This window comes from Rhinopithecus bieti, unplaced genomic scaffold, assembly GCF_001698545.2.
Source record: "Rhinopithecus bieti isolate Rb0 unplaced genomic scaffold, ASM169854v2 scaffold_9996, whole genome shotgun sequence".
NCBI lineage: Eukaryota > Metazoa > Chordata > Mammalia > Primates > Cercopithecidae > Rhinopithecus > Rhinopithecus bieti.
The window spans coordinates 5,467,837-5,483,260 of record NW_016806973.1 but is presented as its reverse complement, the minus strand read 5'-3'; the positions used below and the strand labels follow the sequence as shown (position 1 = coordinate 5,483,260).

At 34.6% G+C, this 15,424-nt stretch overlaps 1 protein-coding gene across 3 annotated transcripts in view; it reads right to left on the bottom strand.

Annotated features, from left to right (window-relative positions):
- Positions 1-15,424, bottom strand: part of GLRA3 (glycine receptor alpha 3) — a 172,585-nt gene that overhangs the window by 67,275 nt on the left and 89,886 nt on the right. For all 3 annotated transcript variants that reach the window (XM_017879147.1, XM_017879148.1, XM_017879149.1), the window contains one exon: positions 9,151-9,374. In XM_017879147.1, coding sequence (XP_017734636.1) covers positions 9,151-9,374 — 224 coding nt within the window. The remainder of the gene's footprint in view (positions 1-9,150; positions 9,375-15,424) is intronic.

The following is a 15,424-nucleotide window of genomic DNA, read 5'->3' as shown; positions in this document are numbered from 1 at the left end:
GCAAAAATTGTTACAGCTGAATTTGCAGCCCTGGGGTTCTAGTTCTAGATTTCTTGCTTTTAACCTTTAAGTATACTGCCTCTCAAAAGCATTGAAGCATTTTCATTAAAATGAGTTCTGTAATTAATATGACATCTTAAATTTTGTATTTCTTATAATATAAGAAATTATACATTGCATGCACATATCAGTTATTAAATTTAAAGTAAAACATGTATAAATAATTTTTATAAAACCTGCATAAATAGTTCTTCCAAAAGAAATCAGAGAAATGTAGTTAAACTATAGAAAATATAAGGGTATCCCCAGCAATTTGATATATTTGAATGATTTGGTATATCATTATGAATGATTTTGTAAGGAGTAAATCACTCTTAGGAGAGATTAGATTGCTGGAGCACTAGAAGGGAGATTAGAATCAGCTTCTGTAACCTACTTCTGGAGTTTAATTGTCATCGGATCGTAGAGACCATCATTAACTCAACAATCCATCACCAACGCAATCACAGTATTGTTGATGGTTTCTTTATGAAGCTATGGACCACTTCAGAAAAACATACATAATTACATGTATGCCAAATTCTTCTGATGACATTTATTTTACAGCATTGTAAATTGATTTCCCTTGAATAAATAGCACTTAAAAAAGCAACTGTCAAAAAAAGTTTGCTTTCTTATTTAAAAATTAATGGCTGTCAATGTCAAAAAATACCTATTATCATACAAGTAAACTTTAGTTATTTTCACAAATTTCACACTCTATTTAGCTTAAATAAAAATTAAAATTATATCATGATCTTTGTCAAGTTGCTGTGCATAGCATCTTTAACATAAATTTTCTTCCCATGATTTGATTTTTAATGCAAGAATGCTTCTGTACTATGAGTAGAAAATTTGGGTTTGTTAGTAATATTAGTAAAGTAAGAAAGTATATCATATTTAACTGCCTATGATGTGATTCCATTTTTCTGTGGTAAAGATATTACCATTTTCATTTTACAAGTGAAAAAATTGAGACTGAGACATGTTAACTTGAGAGTCCATATGGTATTGGTTTATGGATTCTGGAAAAAAACAGAATGTATACTTTTCTTAAAAGGTAAAAATAATAACTTTAGTGCCTATTGTATATCTGGCACTATGCTGGGTGCTTTATTTAATGTATTTTAATACATTATTTCAGACTCAAGGTAATTAGTATTGCCACTGCCATGTATCTAAGAAGAAATGAGCCTTTTAGAAGTAAAGAGACTTAACCCAAATCACAGCTAGTCAATAGCAGACCCTCGATCTGGACTGGGAGATATATTTCTCCTTGATCCTCTTGTGCTCCTATAACTCCTCTAGCTTGCATACCAAGACCACAAAGCTCTGATCATTCTTTTGTCTGAGCCATTTTCCAGGGTTGTTTATGCAGCTGATAATTTGGAGAGATGAGAATATCTTTCACTTGGACAAAGAGAAGGCTTGCTTACAGCTTGCTATAAAAGTAGTGGGTTCCCAAAGTCAGTGGTAGAAAGTTAAATGTACATGGAGTATCATATCAGGGAAATCAACTCTTGTTTTTCCTTTATGAGAATTAATAGACAATTTCAAATATTTTAAAATTCAAGCATGATATTACAGCAACTTAAGTATGTGAATGTGAGTGGTAGACAAATAGCTAAACAAAGGTTACTTCTCTGACAAGCCAGAACTGGGGTAAGGATGGGCAGGGCAAAAGTACAACTGTTTTCATATGTTTTATAGAATCGTGTGAACTTTTTTTTTTTTTTTTTTTTTTTGAGATGGAGTCTTGCTCTCTCATCAGGCTGGAGTGCAGTGGTGTGATCTTGGTTCACTGCAACCTCTGCCTCCCTTGTTCAAGCGATTCTCCTGCCTCAGTCTCCCGAGTAGCTGGGATTACAGGCATGTGCCAACATGTCCAGTTAATTTTTGTATTTTTAGTAGAGATGGGGTTTCACCATGTTGGCCAGGATGGTCTCCATCTCCTGACCTCGTGATCTTCCCGCCTCAGCCTCCCAAAGTGAGAACTGTGTGAACTCTTAAGTGACATTCATGAATTATATAAACATTTGTGGTTAAATTAATATTCAGTGTTTACATGTTATAAATGCATAATTCTTGTTCATGATTAAGCTTGCTAGTTTATTATAGTTGTTTTATAACTTTTTGTTATATATAACATATATATACACACATATATAAACACACAAATATAGGTAATAATTATGTTATATATTTCATAAAATTTTAAATATATTTAAGAATGAGGCACTAAAAACTACCTGGAGCTCAGTTAGTAGCAGATGGCTCATTGAGTAATGGTCTTAACTGTAGGATAGTAATGTGGCTGCTCAGAGGTTCTCCAAGTGCCAGAATGTAGATCTTTTCTCTTAGGCAAGTTAGTTTTCCAGATACATATATATCTATATATCTAAGACAGATATAAATGTCATACAACAGGAAAAAACAATGTGTGTATATATATGTGTGTGTGTGTATATATACATATATGTATATGAAAAATACATGTGTGTATATATGTACATATGTGTATATATAAAATATATGTATTATATATATTATATATTAATATTATATTTATATATGTATCATATATTATATATTATATATATATGGAAACTAACTTGCCTAAGAGAAAAGATCTATAGATTCTGGCATTTGGAGAACCTCTGGACCACCATATTATCTATACCTGTATCTACATGTATAATCTATCTCTATATCTATCTATATCTATCATCTGTATTCTTGTCTACTGCTCAGTGGAAAAAGTTTAAGTTTGCCTTTCAGCATTTTAGGGCCAGCAAGGGGTCCTGTCATTCCGATTTTCTTGGTATGATGCCTCATGACAGGTACCAGTTGTGCCTGGAACCCCTATGCCTAAAGCTCTTGAAAGTGCCTCTCCAGCATCTTCTGACCTCTTGCTTCCTTCTGAGTTCAAAATGTAAAAAGGGCAGTCTCTAACCTGAGTGCATGGGAAGGAAATCAGGAAGAGAGGGTCCACTTTTCCTACAAAGCTTAAATAAATTATACTCCTTTTAGATCTCTTTTGGCCTCTACTTTCTGAAGTCCCAGGTGCCTTACATTCCTAAAAATTTGAAAATATTAATTATTCTCTCCCTTTTGAATTCCCCAACATTGACTTAGGTTTCCACTATCTCTGTTTAAGTCAGTTTTCACAACTGCATTCATTTTTAAGTTTCCAAAATATGTTATCACTCATCTGTTGCTGTTTTTTCCCCAATACTTTCATCCTCCTGTGTGTTAATGACACTTTTATTCTTTATTCCGTTTATTTCCTTGTTTTAATGGGGTTTCAGAGGAAATACAGATAAATGTGGAAGTTCAATTAGTCGTCTTTGCAAGGACCTGCTGCTTCTTTCTTTAAAAAAAGCAGGAAAGCCAGATCTCTCATGAAACATCACAGATGCTCCATTTGTAAATTCAACAAGATTTTTTCTTTTCTAGCACAATTTTGTTAACAAAGAAACTGAAGATTTGAAGCATTTAAAGATTTCAAAGTCCTGTGAGATTTCCAAAAACAACTCAGAAAAAATGAATTTTTTCTTTGATTGTGCGAGCCAGGATATAGCAAACAAAAACTAGGAGCTGAGAAACCATCTGTTTCATTTGAATTCATACTGAAAGACAAAAGATGCATTTCTAAATTATTTCATACCTGTTCTTCAAATATTTATTAGAAGAAATGTGAGCCAATTCATACATGGATGGATGTCATTTATAAGAGACATAATTCCTAGTTTTATTCCAAACTTAAAAGACAGAAAAATACTTGAACATTTCCAAGGGACATAGTAGCAAGTTCTCATTAATTGTATTTAAATTATTTAACTTTTCAATACAATAATTTAGTATTTTTTTAACATAATTCATTTGAATTGGCACAGTTAAGGGTTTTAGTACAACTATCATCTTGAAATCTTCTTAATAACAAGATCTATCCTATTTGACAAATTTTTAGGATGGACAGAGTTAAGCACGTTCGGCTTTGATGTCATATTGTTAGCAAGAAGAGCCTCACACAAAAAGTAGTCTAGCTTTTATATTGTAGTTTGCTCAATGATCAGGGAAATACTAAAAGCTCAGTAGTATGTTCGTTATGTTGACATTGTCCAACTCCAATAAGACTCAAAATAAACAAATAAATATTGATAATCTTGTAAGATACGTTACATACAAACACACACAACTTCAATAAATAATCTAGACATTCTATCTTTGCAAAGTGACTATTCCATGCTACCTGGTGATGTATTTTTGCAACCTATGCGACCCCAAATCTGTCTGAAGTGAAACAGTACTTCAAAATATAATTAAAAATAAAATGACACCTTTTGCAAAATAGTTTTAACTTAGCAGGAAGGAATGAAACTTATTTGACTTATACCCTGTCATGGGTCCCCTGATAACATTCATGAACCCACAGCACAGAAGAGTGAAGAATCATGACCTCATGCTCAGAGACTTTATAATTTAAAATATATGTATTTAATTCATAAGTAATACATAACTTGTTATGAAAAATTCAAACAACATAAAATTGCATATAGCAAAATGTACAGTTCCCCTTTATTCCTGCCCAAATTCCACTATTCCTATTCATTCCCAAATTGTTTGGGGTTCGTGTAAACTTCTTGTATAGATTTATATGTATGTACATTTTTACATACATAGTTATGCATATATGTATTTGTGTGTGTGTGTGTGTATGCCTTAAATAAAAATATACAAAACATTTTTCTTGAACTGAAATATATCATGTAGGCTTACATTCAAGTCTATCTCCTGAAAGTTATTTCATAATATGGGGTTATCACTGTGTTCAGTCATGTTCTTAATAGTGAACATATAAAGGCCATTTTTGTTGCTATTTCAGTGTTTCAGTGGGTCTCTTTGTAAAGGTATCTTATCTACACATACGTATGTAATTTAGATTCCTAGAAACAGAAATGCTGAATTGAAGGATAAATGAGTTTCATATTTTTATGTATCTTGACAAATCATCTTCCCAGTTAACGTCAAGTCATGTGACCACAGAAAGGATATTAGACAACTTGAGATCTTCCCGGTCTTGTTAACTTCTGTCAATGCATTTATAAAAAATGTTTTCTCATTTGTTTCTTTCATTTTCCCCTTACATCTGTCTTATAATTTTTGCTAGAATTGTCAAATATAATTTAGGAAACTCAAAATGAGTAGGAAAGTCTATTGTATTCACTCATATTTTTGCTTCCTGTGTCCTTTTTTCCTTCTTGATATTCATATGCTCCTTCTTTTATCATTTTCTTTTTTTCAGAAAGCTTCTTTGGCCATAATTTCCAGGTAGATTCACTTGTGATTAATTCTCTGTTTTCCTTTATCCAATAATGTTTTGATTTCCCCTTTATTCCCAAAGGATATCTTCCTGGGTACAAGATTCTCAGATGAGAGTTCCTTCCTTTCAGCACCTAAAAAAATATTTGTAGCTTCTTTCGGGCTTCAATGACATGTAAAAAAATCTACTTTCATTCTAATTGTTTTGCCTTCATAAGACAATATTGATTTCTGGATGCTTTCAGGATTTGTATTTAGTTTTCAGAAGTTTATGGATTATGTGTCTTCATACGGACATCTTTGGATTTATCATGTTTGGGAATTCAACTTCTTGAATCTGTAGTCTCATGCCATTTGCAAAATTTATTAACATTTCAGCCATTATTTTCTCTAGTTTTTTAAGCTTCATACCCTTTCTCCCCTCTATCTGACACTCTGATGACATGAATGTTAGATCATTTGTTGTAATCTCACAGATCCCTGAGGCTATTTCCCAGGACCCACCACCAATCTATTCATTCTCTGTTGCTCACATTGAGTAATTTTTGTTGTTCTGTTTTATGATTCACTGATTCTCTTTTCTATCTTCTCCATTTTTTTGCTGTTCCACCCATACACTGAGTTTTCATTTCAATTACTGTATTTTTAGGTCTAAAATTTTGATTTGGTTTCACTTTATAGCTTCTATTTCTTTGCTGAGGCTTTCTAATTTCTCATTTGTTTCAAGCATATGTGTAATTGCTCACTGAAGCAAATTTATCATGGCTACTTTAAAGTCTTTGCCAGATACCTAACATTTTTGTCTTTTCCTTTGAGATAGAGACTTGCTCTGTTACCCAGGCTGGAGTGCAGTGGTGCAATCTGGACTCACTGCAACCTCTGCCTCTTAGGCTCAAGAGATCCTCCCACGTTAGTTTTTCTAGTCGCTTGGAACACAGGTGGATGTCACCTTGCCCAGCTAATTTTTTTTTTTTTTGTAGAGACAGGGTTTTATCATGTTGCCTGGGCTGGTCTCAAACTCTTGGGCTCAAGCGATCTGCCTGCCTCAGCCTCCCAAAGTGCTGGGATTACAGGGTGTGAGCCAACACTCCTGGCCTCATCTTTGCCATTTTGATGTTGCCATCAGTTGATTGTCTTTTCCCATAATTATTGAACATTTATGGTTCTTTGTCTGATTTCTGGTTCTTTGTATGATGAATGTTTCTTGGTTGAAGCCTAGATATACAAATATTATTTTATTAGCGCCTGGCTCTTATTTAAATTTTTTTGGTTTTCTCTGACATTACTCTGCTTTGTCAAGAGAAGGTGCTATGTTGTGTCTGTTTCCTAATCACTCTCTATACAGGCCTGTGAGGGGACAGGCTTCTCCTTATTGCTGGATGTCCCACCTGTAAGCATGATGTCCACTGACACTATGGTGGGAGTGGCCTCATAACTGCTAAGTGATGTTGAAAATATTGACTGTCCTCTAAGTCTTCTCTAAAACCACCCCAGCAGGGAGGGAGGATATGCTTTGTTTCTGCAGGGAAAGGGTAGAATTCCTGGCTCTCTGTGTGGTCTTCCTGGTACTGTGAGGTATGAGGCTCACTATAGGATGGTGGGGCATGAAAATCCAGTTCATTGTTTGTGCTTTCCTGACACCATCTTGAGTTAGGTGTGATGGTATCTCAATACCACCTCGTAAGACTGGAAGTCTGGGCTCTCCATTTGGGCTTGGCTGTCTTAAGTGGGGTTGCATTTCTTCCTGCGGTGTTGGGCTGGAGTAGAGCAGTTGTCTAAAGCTTTTCTGTCTTGCTAGGCTTCCCCTTTCCTAACCTCTAGAGAATGTTAGATTTGCTAGAGAAATTTGGCTTTTGTTGGGACTTTGTTTTTTGTCTGTACCCGCTGATATTACCATGTTGCCAGTTTCTTCATCTTCAAGTCTAGGGTATATGAAGCAAAAGGAAAATCCTGGGAATTCACCTCCACATTGTTTCTCAGGTTCCAAGGTCCTTACTCAGCCTGTGCTTATGTCCAGCACTGGGCATCTCCTTAAGTTTGTTATACATACTGTGTCCAGGGTTTTTAGTTGTACTTAGCAAGTAGAATAGAAAAAAGTATGTCTGTTTCATCTTCCTAGAAGTGAGATTCTTACTATCTTTTGATATCTAGCAGTGGGGTGAGGGAGGGGGGAGATTTTTGGTAATTTTTTTAAAAGGTGCAAGATTTTCTTGCATAGACCTGGAATTCACCATTAATTTATTCATTCATATGAAAATATAGGGCTTATTTGTGGTGGAACCTGAAATCTTCCCTTGTGTCATATGTAGCAGTTAATCACTCAAGATTATATTACTATATATTAGTTGTTTTTCAGAATTCTGATGAAAGGATCTATTCACAATAGAGTGATGTCACCCTGTCACTTTTAGAAATCAAATCAATAAATGTATGGAAAAGAAATCTGTTCACATGAAATAGGTAAATGTGAAAAGCAGACATAGTACATTGGGATGCAGAGATGAAGAGTAGACATGGAGTAAAGCATTATTTATAAAACCACTTTGCAGAAGAAAATTTTCAAAATCAGTAAGCTGTTAAGATTACATTTTAGAATCCTGCTATTTTATCCCTGATATTGGGTATATGAACTCCAAATCAAATGCCCCCATTCCTGATGAGAAGAAAAGTTTACAAAAGAGAAGATAAGAGAGAGATAAAATAGAATGAATTAAATTTTAAGCCTAAGACCTCAATATTAAGCCTACCTTGATGCCTTTTAAAACATGTTACTGGAGATAAAAGTATTTAAATATTTGGCTCTTGCTAGAAGTATAACATATTCTCCCTCTCCTAAGAAGCATAACATGAATTCTGTTCTTATGTCCTGTTCTTCACAATTGAACAAAATTAGAAAAACAATTATGGAAATTTTTAAAATAATCACTTCATTTTAGAAGATTTTTTTCAGATGTGACAAAAATCATCAAGTATATCCTGTAAGTAGCTATTTACTGACTCTAAATTTCTTTCATATTTAATGAACTGCTGAAGTTAGATGTATCCTAGAGTTCAACTGTCAAATTTTTTTTATTAGTGTTTATGGTTTGATATTAATTATTATTCAATATTGATATTATTTTTTAAATGCTATATGCTCTCTTGATAAGTCAATAATGAGGAACATAAATGTAAATAAGATCCTTTCTAGGGATCATGATAAAGGTTTTGTCATCCACTTTCACATAATATAGTGATTGTTTTCTTTCCTGCCTTGTTCAAAGTTTATCAACAAATCACCACTTTGCAGCATGTTAGAAAGGAGAAAATTGAACCGCTAAGGCAAAAATGCAAAAGAATGACCAGAGAAGCTCAAGGATATTTTAACAAAACATGTACCAGAAAAATAATCTATGTAAAATGGATCTCAGATGAGCAAACCTAAACATTTCTTAACGTATACATATTTGCAGAAGACACATATACATAAAAATATTATCACAATGTATGATTCTGATGCCTTTCACTTTGCCTTTAAGATTCCTGACAACCTGGCTGATACTAAGAATCACCAGGACCGTTTGTTTAAAAAGTGGATTTCCAAGAATTATTTATATAGTTCCTGAATCTGGGACTTGGGTCTGTTACTGTTGATCAGACATATTTGGGAAAGGGTATATTAGAGAAACTGAAGTGCAACAATGATAGCACTTGCTCAAAAATTTCAAAACTGTCACCAAACCAACCAACCAACCAACAAAACATGATATTCTATTTCACTGAAATCGGCAATTTAAGTCTACGACTCACCTTATTGAATAAAGAACATTTCCATTTTTGAAAATTCTTAGCAGTTTGTTGTCTGTAGTGACTTCATGAAAGTTGGCACCCTTTTCATTGGCAAAGAACAAATCGGGTTTCCAAATGGAGTCCAACATGGAGGGGTCGAGGTCTAAAGAGTCGTCAGGATACTCACTGTACGCAAGGCGGGGATCATTCCATTTCTGACGAAGAAAGATATTCACTCTGTAATCCTATGATAAAAGAACAAAAGAAAGAAAGAAAGAAAACCCTGCTTTAAAAAGTTTAGAACCCATAGTGTCAATGTGGTGCCAATGCAGGCCCATCAACCGTAGAAAATGTATCCTTCTTGGGGATGGGTTGCATAGTTAATTGAGGAGGCTATACAAGTGTTGGGACAGAGGGAGGATGGAAATCTCTGTACCTTCTTCTTAATTTTGCTGTCAACCTAAAACTCCTCTAAATAATAAAGTCTTATAAAAAAGAGTTTTGGATCTTGTGTACTGTTCTTTGGGTTTTTCTGAATTATAACAGGAATCAATGACATTCTTGTGTACTTCCATCCCCCAGGATCCTCACTGATTACCACCTAGAAGAGTCATCCTAGTTCTGAGGTTTTGGTCATATGCCTTCAGTGACCTATATGCCTCCAAAGAAAAGACCACAATTTATCATGTTTAAAATTTGTTGTTCCAGTCCAATTTTATTTTCCTGCTTTGTCAGAATAAAATGCTGGAATGCGATTAGACACTTAGAGAAAGACATTTTCATCTTTGCATTTATTTTTAGAATAATTTCTTTTAGTAGATATCCAATAACATCCAGAATATGTTTAGTGAACTTGTCTTAAAAGCTCTCTGTGTTACCATGACCATATACGCTTCTTCACAATGAAAGCACATTTTCTCATGTTTAACATAGCATGTAAGTTCTATGAAATAAGTAATTTAAGAAAAATAAAGCTGATTTTAGAATAATGAAAGAATAATAAAGGACAATTATTGTCAATAATACTTCAAGAAAATTTGGCTAATGAGATTTCCTAATTAGATCTTTCATAGTTAATTTTAAAAGGAGTCAATGATTTCAACCAAATTCTTGCTCACAATTTTGGAGCAATGTGTAGAATGACAAATGTTGACAGCTGAGTATATGTGTAGTGTTTGTACATACACAGTATATGAAAATAAGTACCGCATATGTCTTTATAAATACTTTTTTCTAGATTTTTGAAATGAGCCAATAAAATAAATATAGATCTCATTGTAAGCATGATCAAAGCAAACATTTGAAGACCACTGCATTTGCATGCAAAATAGCTAAGGCTGAAGATACTCATAAGAACTGAAAGTCAGTTTTCATCTATTTTTCTATTTCTTGAATACCAAATTATGAGACATCAGAATGTAGTAACCAGGCAATCACAACGAATGCTTTAATGATATCAGAGCAGGTAGATTGCTTATGTTATCGGTAGGTCGAAGTCAGAGTTTGTACTGAATGTTACTCATCTGTACATCACCTTGATCAATATTTATGCTCTGAGACTATCTTCTAACTGCAACTAAGGTTACATACCAGAAAATATTTTTTCTGCTTGCTAGCTGCCCCAGGTATCTTCCAAAGTGACAATGGAGCAGAGTTCACTTCAACTTTTTACCAGAAAGCTAATGATATTGTGGAAATCTCACCTGCCACAAGGATCTACAGAACCTGTAAATGGGGATATGTGAACAAACGTCTACCAGCCTAGAACAGGTCATCTTCTCTTAGCCTGTAGTCCAGGGCACCAGGAAGCACAGCTCCATGGTTGGTGGCTAGTTCTTGTTTCCTTCGCCATTCTCCAGTGTGTGCCCTCAATACCACTAAAGGAATCAGTGATTGACCAAATCAGTCTCTCTCTGCTTTATAGGTAGGAGAAGACTGAACAAGGTGAAGTTATAATCATACCTGCCAGGAAAGATAACTGACTGGTAAAGAATTTACATTTGTACTGATTTATAAGACACATAATCAAGTTGTTTGAAGTATTTTTTGCTGTCACATTTCTTGATTTAGAACTCTCTGCAGCTGTTCACCACACTTAGGCTAAAATAAGAGTACTCTTTAAGTTGCAGTATATGTAATAAAACTGGGTAGAATCTCTTTATCCTTATGTTATTAGTACTAGTGATAAACTTTACAGACACATTTTCAGTTCTTCCGGGAACACTTTTTGCTCCAAATGTGAACTAGAAAAGATGCTAAGTATCTTTCAGTTTCTGTTTCTAAGTAATACAAGGAAAAAGCAACAGTCACCTGTCACCAAGGCCAAATGTTGTGATGCTCTATACTCATTGTGATGCTCTTTCTGAAATATCTCTATCTCTTAATACATTTAGATTAGGAAAGTAAGAAGCATATGAGGCCACTGGATGCCATTGTGAAAATGTGTAAACAAAGGGGTAAGTAACCTGACCGTCAAAATAGTACCACCCTAAGAGAATTCGTGACAGCATGGAAAATATGATTTTCTGATCTATTGTACTGCATGGTAAGTACAGTTAATAATAATGTATTGTATATTTCAAAATAGCTAAAAGAAGAAATTTTTGACATTCTCACTCCTAAATTATATTAAGAGGTGAGATGATGAATATGTTAATTAGCTTGATTAAATCTTTCTATACTTTGGTTCAGGGCCAGGGTTCAAAGCAACACAAAAATAATGATGTCCTGAAAACCTTAGAAAATAAGATTTTACTACTCCTTACAGTTTTGGTTTTGCTTTGCCTGCAGATTAGCATTGAGATATAAAGTTATTAAATAACCACATTCAGCATTTCAAAAACGGTTTTTTAAGGCTGATTCTTCATAGCCACAGTATCCCATTATACCCAGCAACCAACTATGTTAATGATTTTTGAATTTTGGCCATTTGTGAAAATGCGTAAAGAAAGGGGTAAGTAAACTGACCGTCAAAATAGTACCTCCCTAAGAGAAGTCCTAGTAACTAGACTTGAAATAACTTGCCTGTAATAAAATTCCCTGGAGTGAAGAAGAAAATGGCCTTGTACAACACATTTTGTATATGGCAAAAGGTTAAATTACATCTCAACATGATGCTACTCAAGGTGACTTGGAGTGAATTAAAAGTTCAAATATGATGGGTAAAAAATTGTTTTAAAAGAAAATTTAGCAGAGTATTTATGTGGCCTTGAGGTAGGGTAAATTATTTTAAAAGCACAATAATATTGATCATAAAATAAAGGTTAATAAATTCTGCGATGTCAGAATTAAGAAATTCTGTTCATCCAAAGGTCACTTAAGGATAATGAAAACATAAATTATACTGCAAGAAGGTATTTGCCACATATACGACTGACAGTTGATTATTAACATGCTTTAAAAGATTTCATAGCGATAACTGAGAAAAAGAGAAAAAAAAATGAGTAGAAAAAATGGCCAAAACAATCACAACATTTTACTAGGGAGGCATTGCAAATATCTAATAAGTATCTGAAAACATGTTCAACCACATTAGTAAACAAAGAAGTGAAAATTAAGATATTAATGAGGTACCATTTTATATTTACTGGGCTGTTAAAAATAAGACTTTTGATGATATCAGAATTTGTCAAAAATACAGGGCAAAATAATGCTTTATACATTGGTGCGAAAAGCATAAAAAGATGGGAAAAAATGGCCAGGTACAGTGGCTCATGCCTTTAATCCCAGCACTTTGGGAGGCCAAGGTGGGTGAATCACGATGTCAAGAGATCGAGACCATCCTGGCCAACATGGTGAAACCCCATCTCTACTAAAAACACAAAAATTAGCTGGGCATGGTGGCGTGTGCCTGTAGTCCCAGCCACTTGGGAGGCTGAAGAAGGAGAGTCAGTTGAACCCAGGAGGCAGAGGTTGTAGTGAGTTGAGATCATGCCACTGCACTCCAGCCTGGTGACAGAGCGAGACTCTGTCTCAAAATTAAAAAAAAAAAAAATGGAAAAATTAACATTGTAACATAAATTTGATGTGTGCATACTCAGGATACAAACATTTTGATTCAAAATACAAAACTTAAAGAAAACTTTGTGTTTGTGCGACTGAGGACATATACAAAAGTATTTATAGCAACACTGTTAGCTCTAACGAAAAACCAAGCCAAACCAAACCAAAACCTAGAACCAACAAATATCCATTGGCAGAAAAATGCATAATAAACTGTGCGATGTCAATAAAATCAAATATCTAGTAATGAAAATAAATTACCACTATTTCCAATGATGAGGATGAATCTTATAAATGTAAAACAGTATAAAGAAAAGAGCAAATGCTGAGGATATAACGTATGGCACCATTTTTGTAAAATTCAAAGCCAAGCAATTTCTCTCTTTCTCTCTCTCTTTATATATATCTTTATGTGTGTGTATGTATGTGTGTATGTATGTGTATGTGTGTATATATGTATACATATCCATCAATATAGAATTATAACCACCAACTTTATGATAGTGATTACCTAGGGAAATGCTGGGGAATGAGACGGTGGATTATACAGGTATTTTTAATATTGGTAATGTTTTAGCTCTAAGTCTAGGTAAAGGATTCAATAATGTTTATGTTATTAAATTATACTTAATCACATATATATTATGTATGTAATTATATACCAAAAGAAATCTTGTTATCATAAGAATCCTTATAGCTGAAAGAGGAGAAAGAGAGTCGGTGCCAAAAACTCAGTGTGATGTGAAACTGACTGGGTATCTGCTGGAGGAAAAGGGTCAAGAAAGAGCCAAAGAATGTGGGCAGCCTCTAGAAGCTATAAAAGCAAAAGAATGGGTTTTCTCCTAGAGCCTCCAGAAGGAACACAGCCCTGTAGACACCTTGAATTTAGGCTGGCAAAACACACTTGCCTCTGACCTCGAGAAGTGTAAGGTAATACATTAGTGTTGTTTAAGCCACTTGCAGTATAAATATTTTTAAAGTTTTCTGTATGTTGTGTTTTTCTGACATCTTAAAAAACCCTTCTGGCTGAGGAGACACTACCTCTCCCAGTGCTAGTCAAATTTCAGAGATAGCAGAGGGCCCAGCCTGGAGCACATCTTGAGTAAACAAACTAGTAAGCTCAGCATCTTCCCTTCTCTATCAGCCGGTGCACCTGGAAGACAGTGTTCCTGTGCCTTAGTCATCTCTGGGCTAGGAACCAGGCAACTAGAAACCATCTCTATAGCCCAAATCCTGGCAAAATTATTCAAGCTAGGCAATCTTAAATAAACTGTCCACCTTTGCCTTGCCTGCTGCCTTTGCAGAGGAAACCCCAATAAAGGCTGTGGCTTAAACTTTCACGTGCCTACCTTCTGCCTCCTGACCACCATGATGTCTTTCTCACATGGTACTGCATGGGATGCTGTGCCTCTTGTTTCTAGGATCTGTGAGTATAACAAGCTGTGTTTTTTCCTGAGTCTTCTTGTTTCTTCTGTGGCCACGCCTGACTGACCATCTCATAAAAGAACAGAAACACCACTAAATTTGTGGCAATGTGTTACAGTAGCAATAGGAAACTATTATATCTTTTTGAACTGATTTGCATACAATATTATTACCAGTTTTTGAAGACATCTCTAAAACAATAGATTTTTTTTGGCCAGTCATTGGAGAGGGTAGAACGCTTAAGGCAAATACCACTGGATTCATAGCCAGATGGAAAAGTAATCCAGAATTCTTTTGTTTTAAAAAAAATCCTAATCAGAGATCTTGGCAAGTTTCAAAATGTTCAGAAAATAACTCACCTTTGTCAAATAAACAAGAATTAAGTTCAAACTCCCTACCAATGTTTCACTGGTTTAGCTGTATAAGCTTTTACAGTTCTGAAGCACTGTACAACATAGGTTCCCACGCGTCAGGAAACACAGAATACTGACACCCAAAGGTGCGATAATTGCTTCTAACATCATCTCTATAATATCTCCCATGTTGCCTATACCATCTGCTCTAACAACCCCGCCACAGGGAGGGTGGTCGTCTGGGGCCACCGATTCTGCAGTAATGGCCCATTGGGAAAATGTCTTTCGATTCTCTAAAGCAACAGGGAAGAAAGTCATTTTATAAGAACTATTTAGAGGCTTAAAAAAGTTATCTTAAATCTCCCTCTGATTTCTCCATTATCCATATGTAAAACTATTCTCTTAGAAAAAAGAAGATTTTAAAATTCCAAAATTTTTTTCAAAAGCAATCTAATTGTGTACCAGTTCTGGAAACATACAATTAAGAGGGATTGATTAGAACATAAAATGTGCTG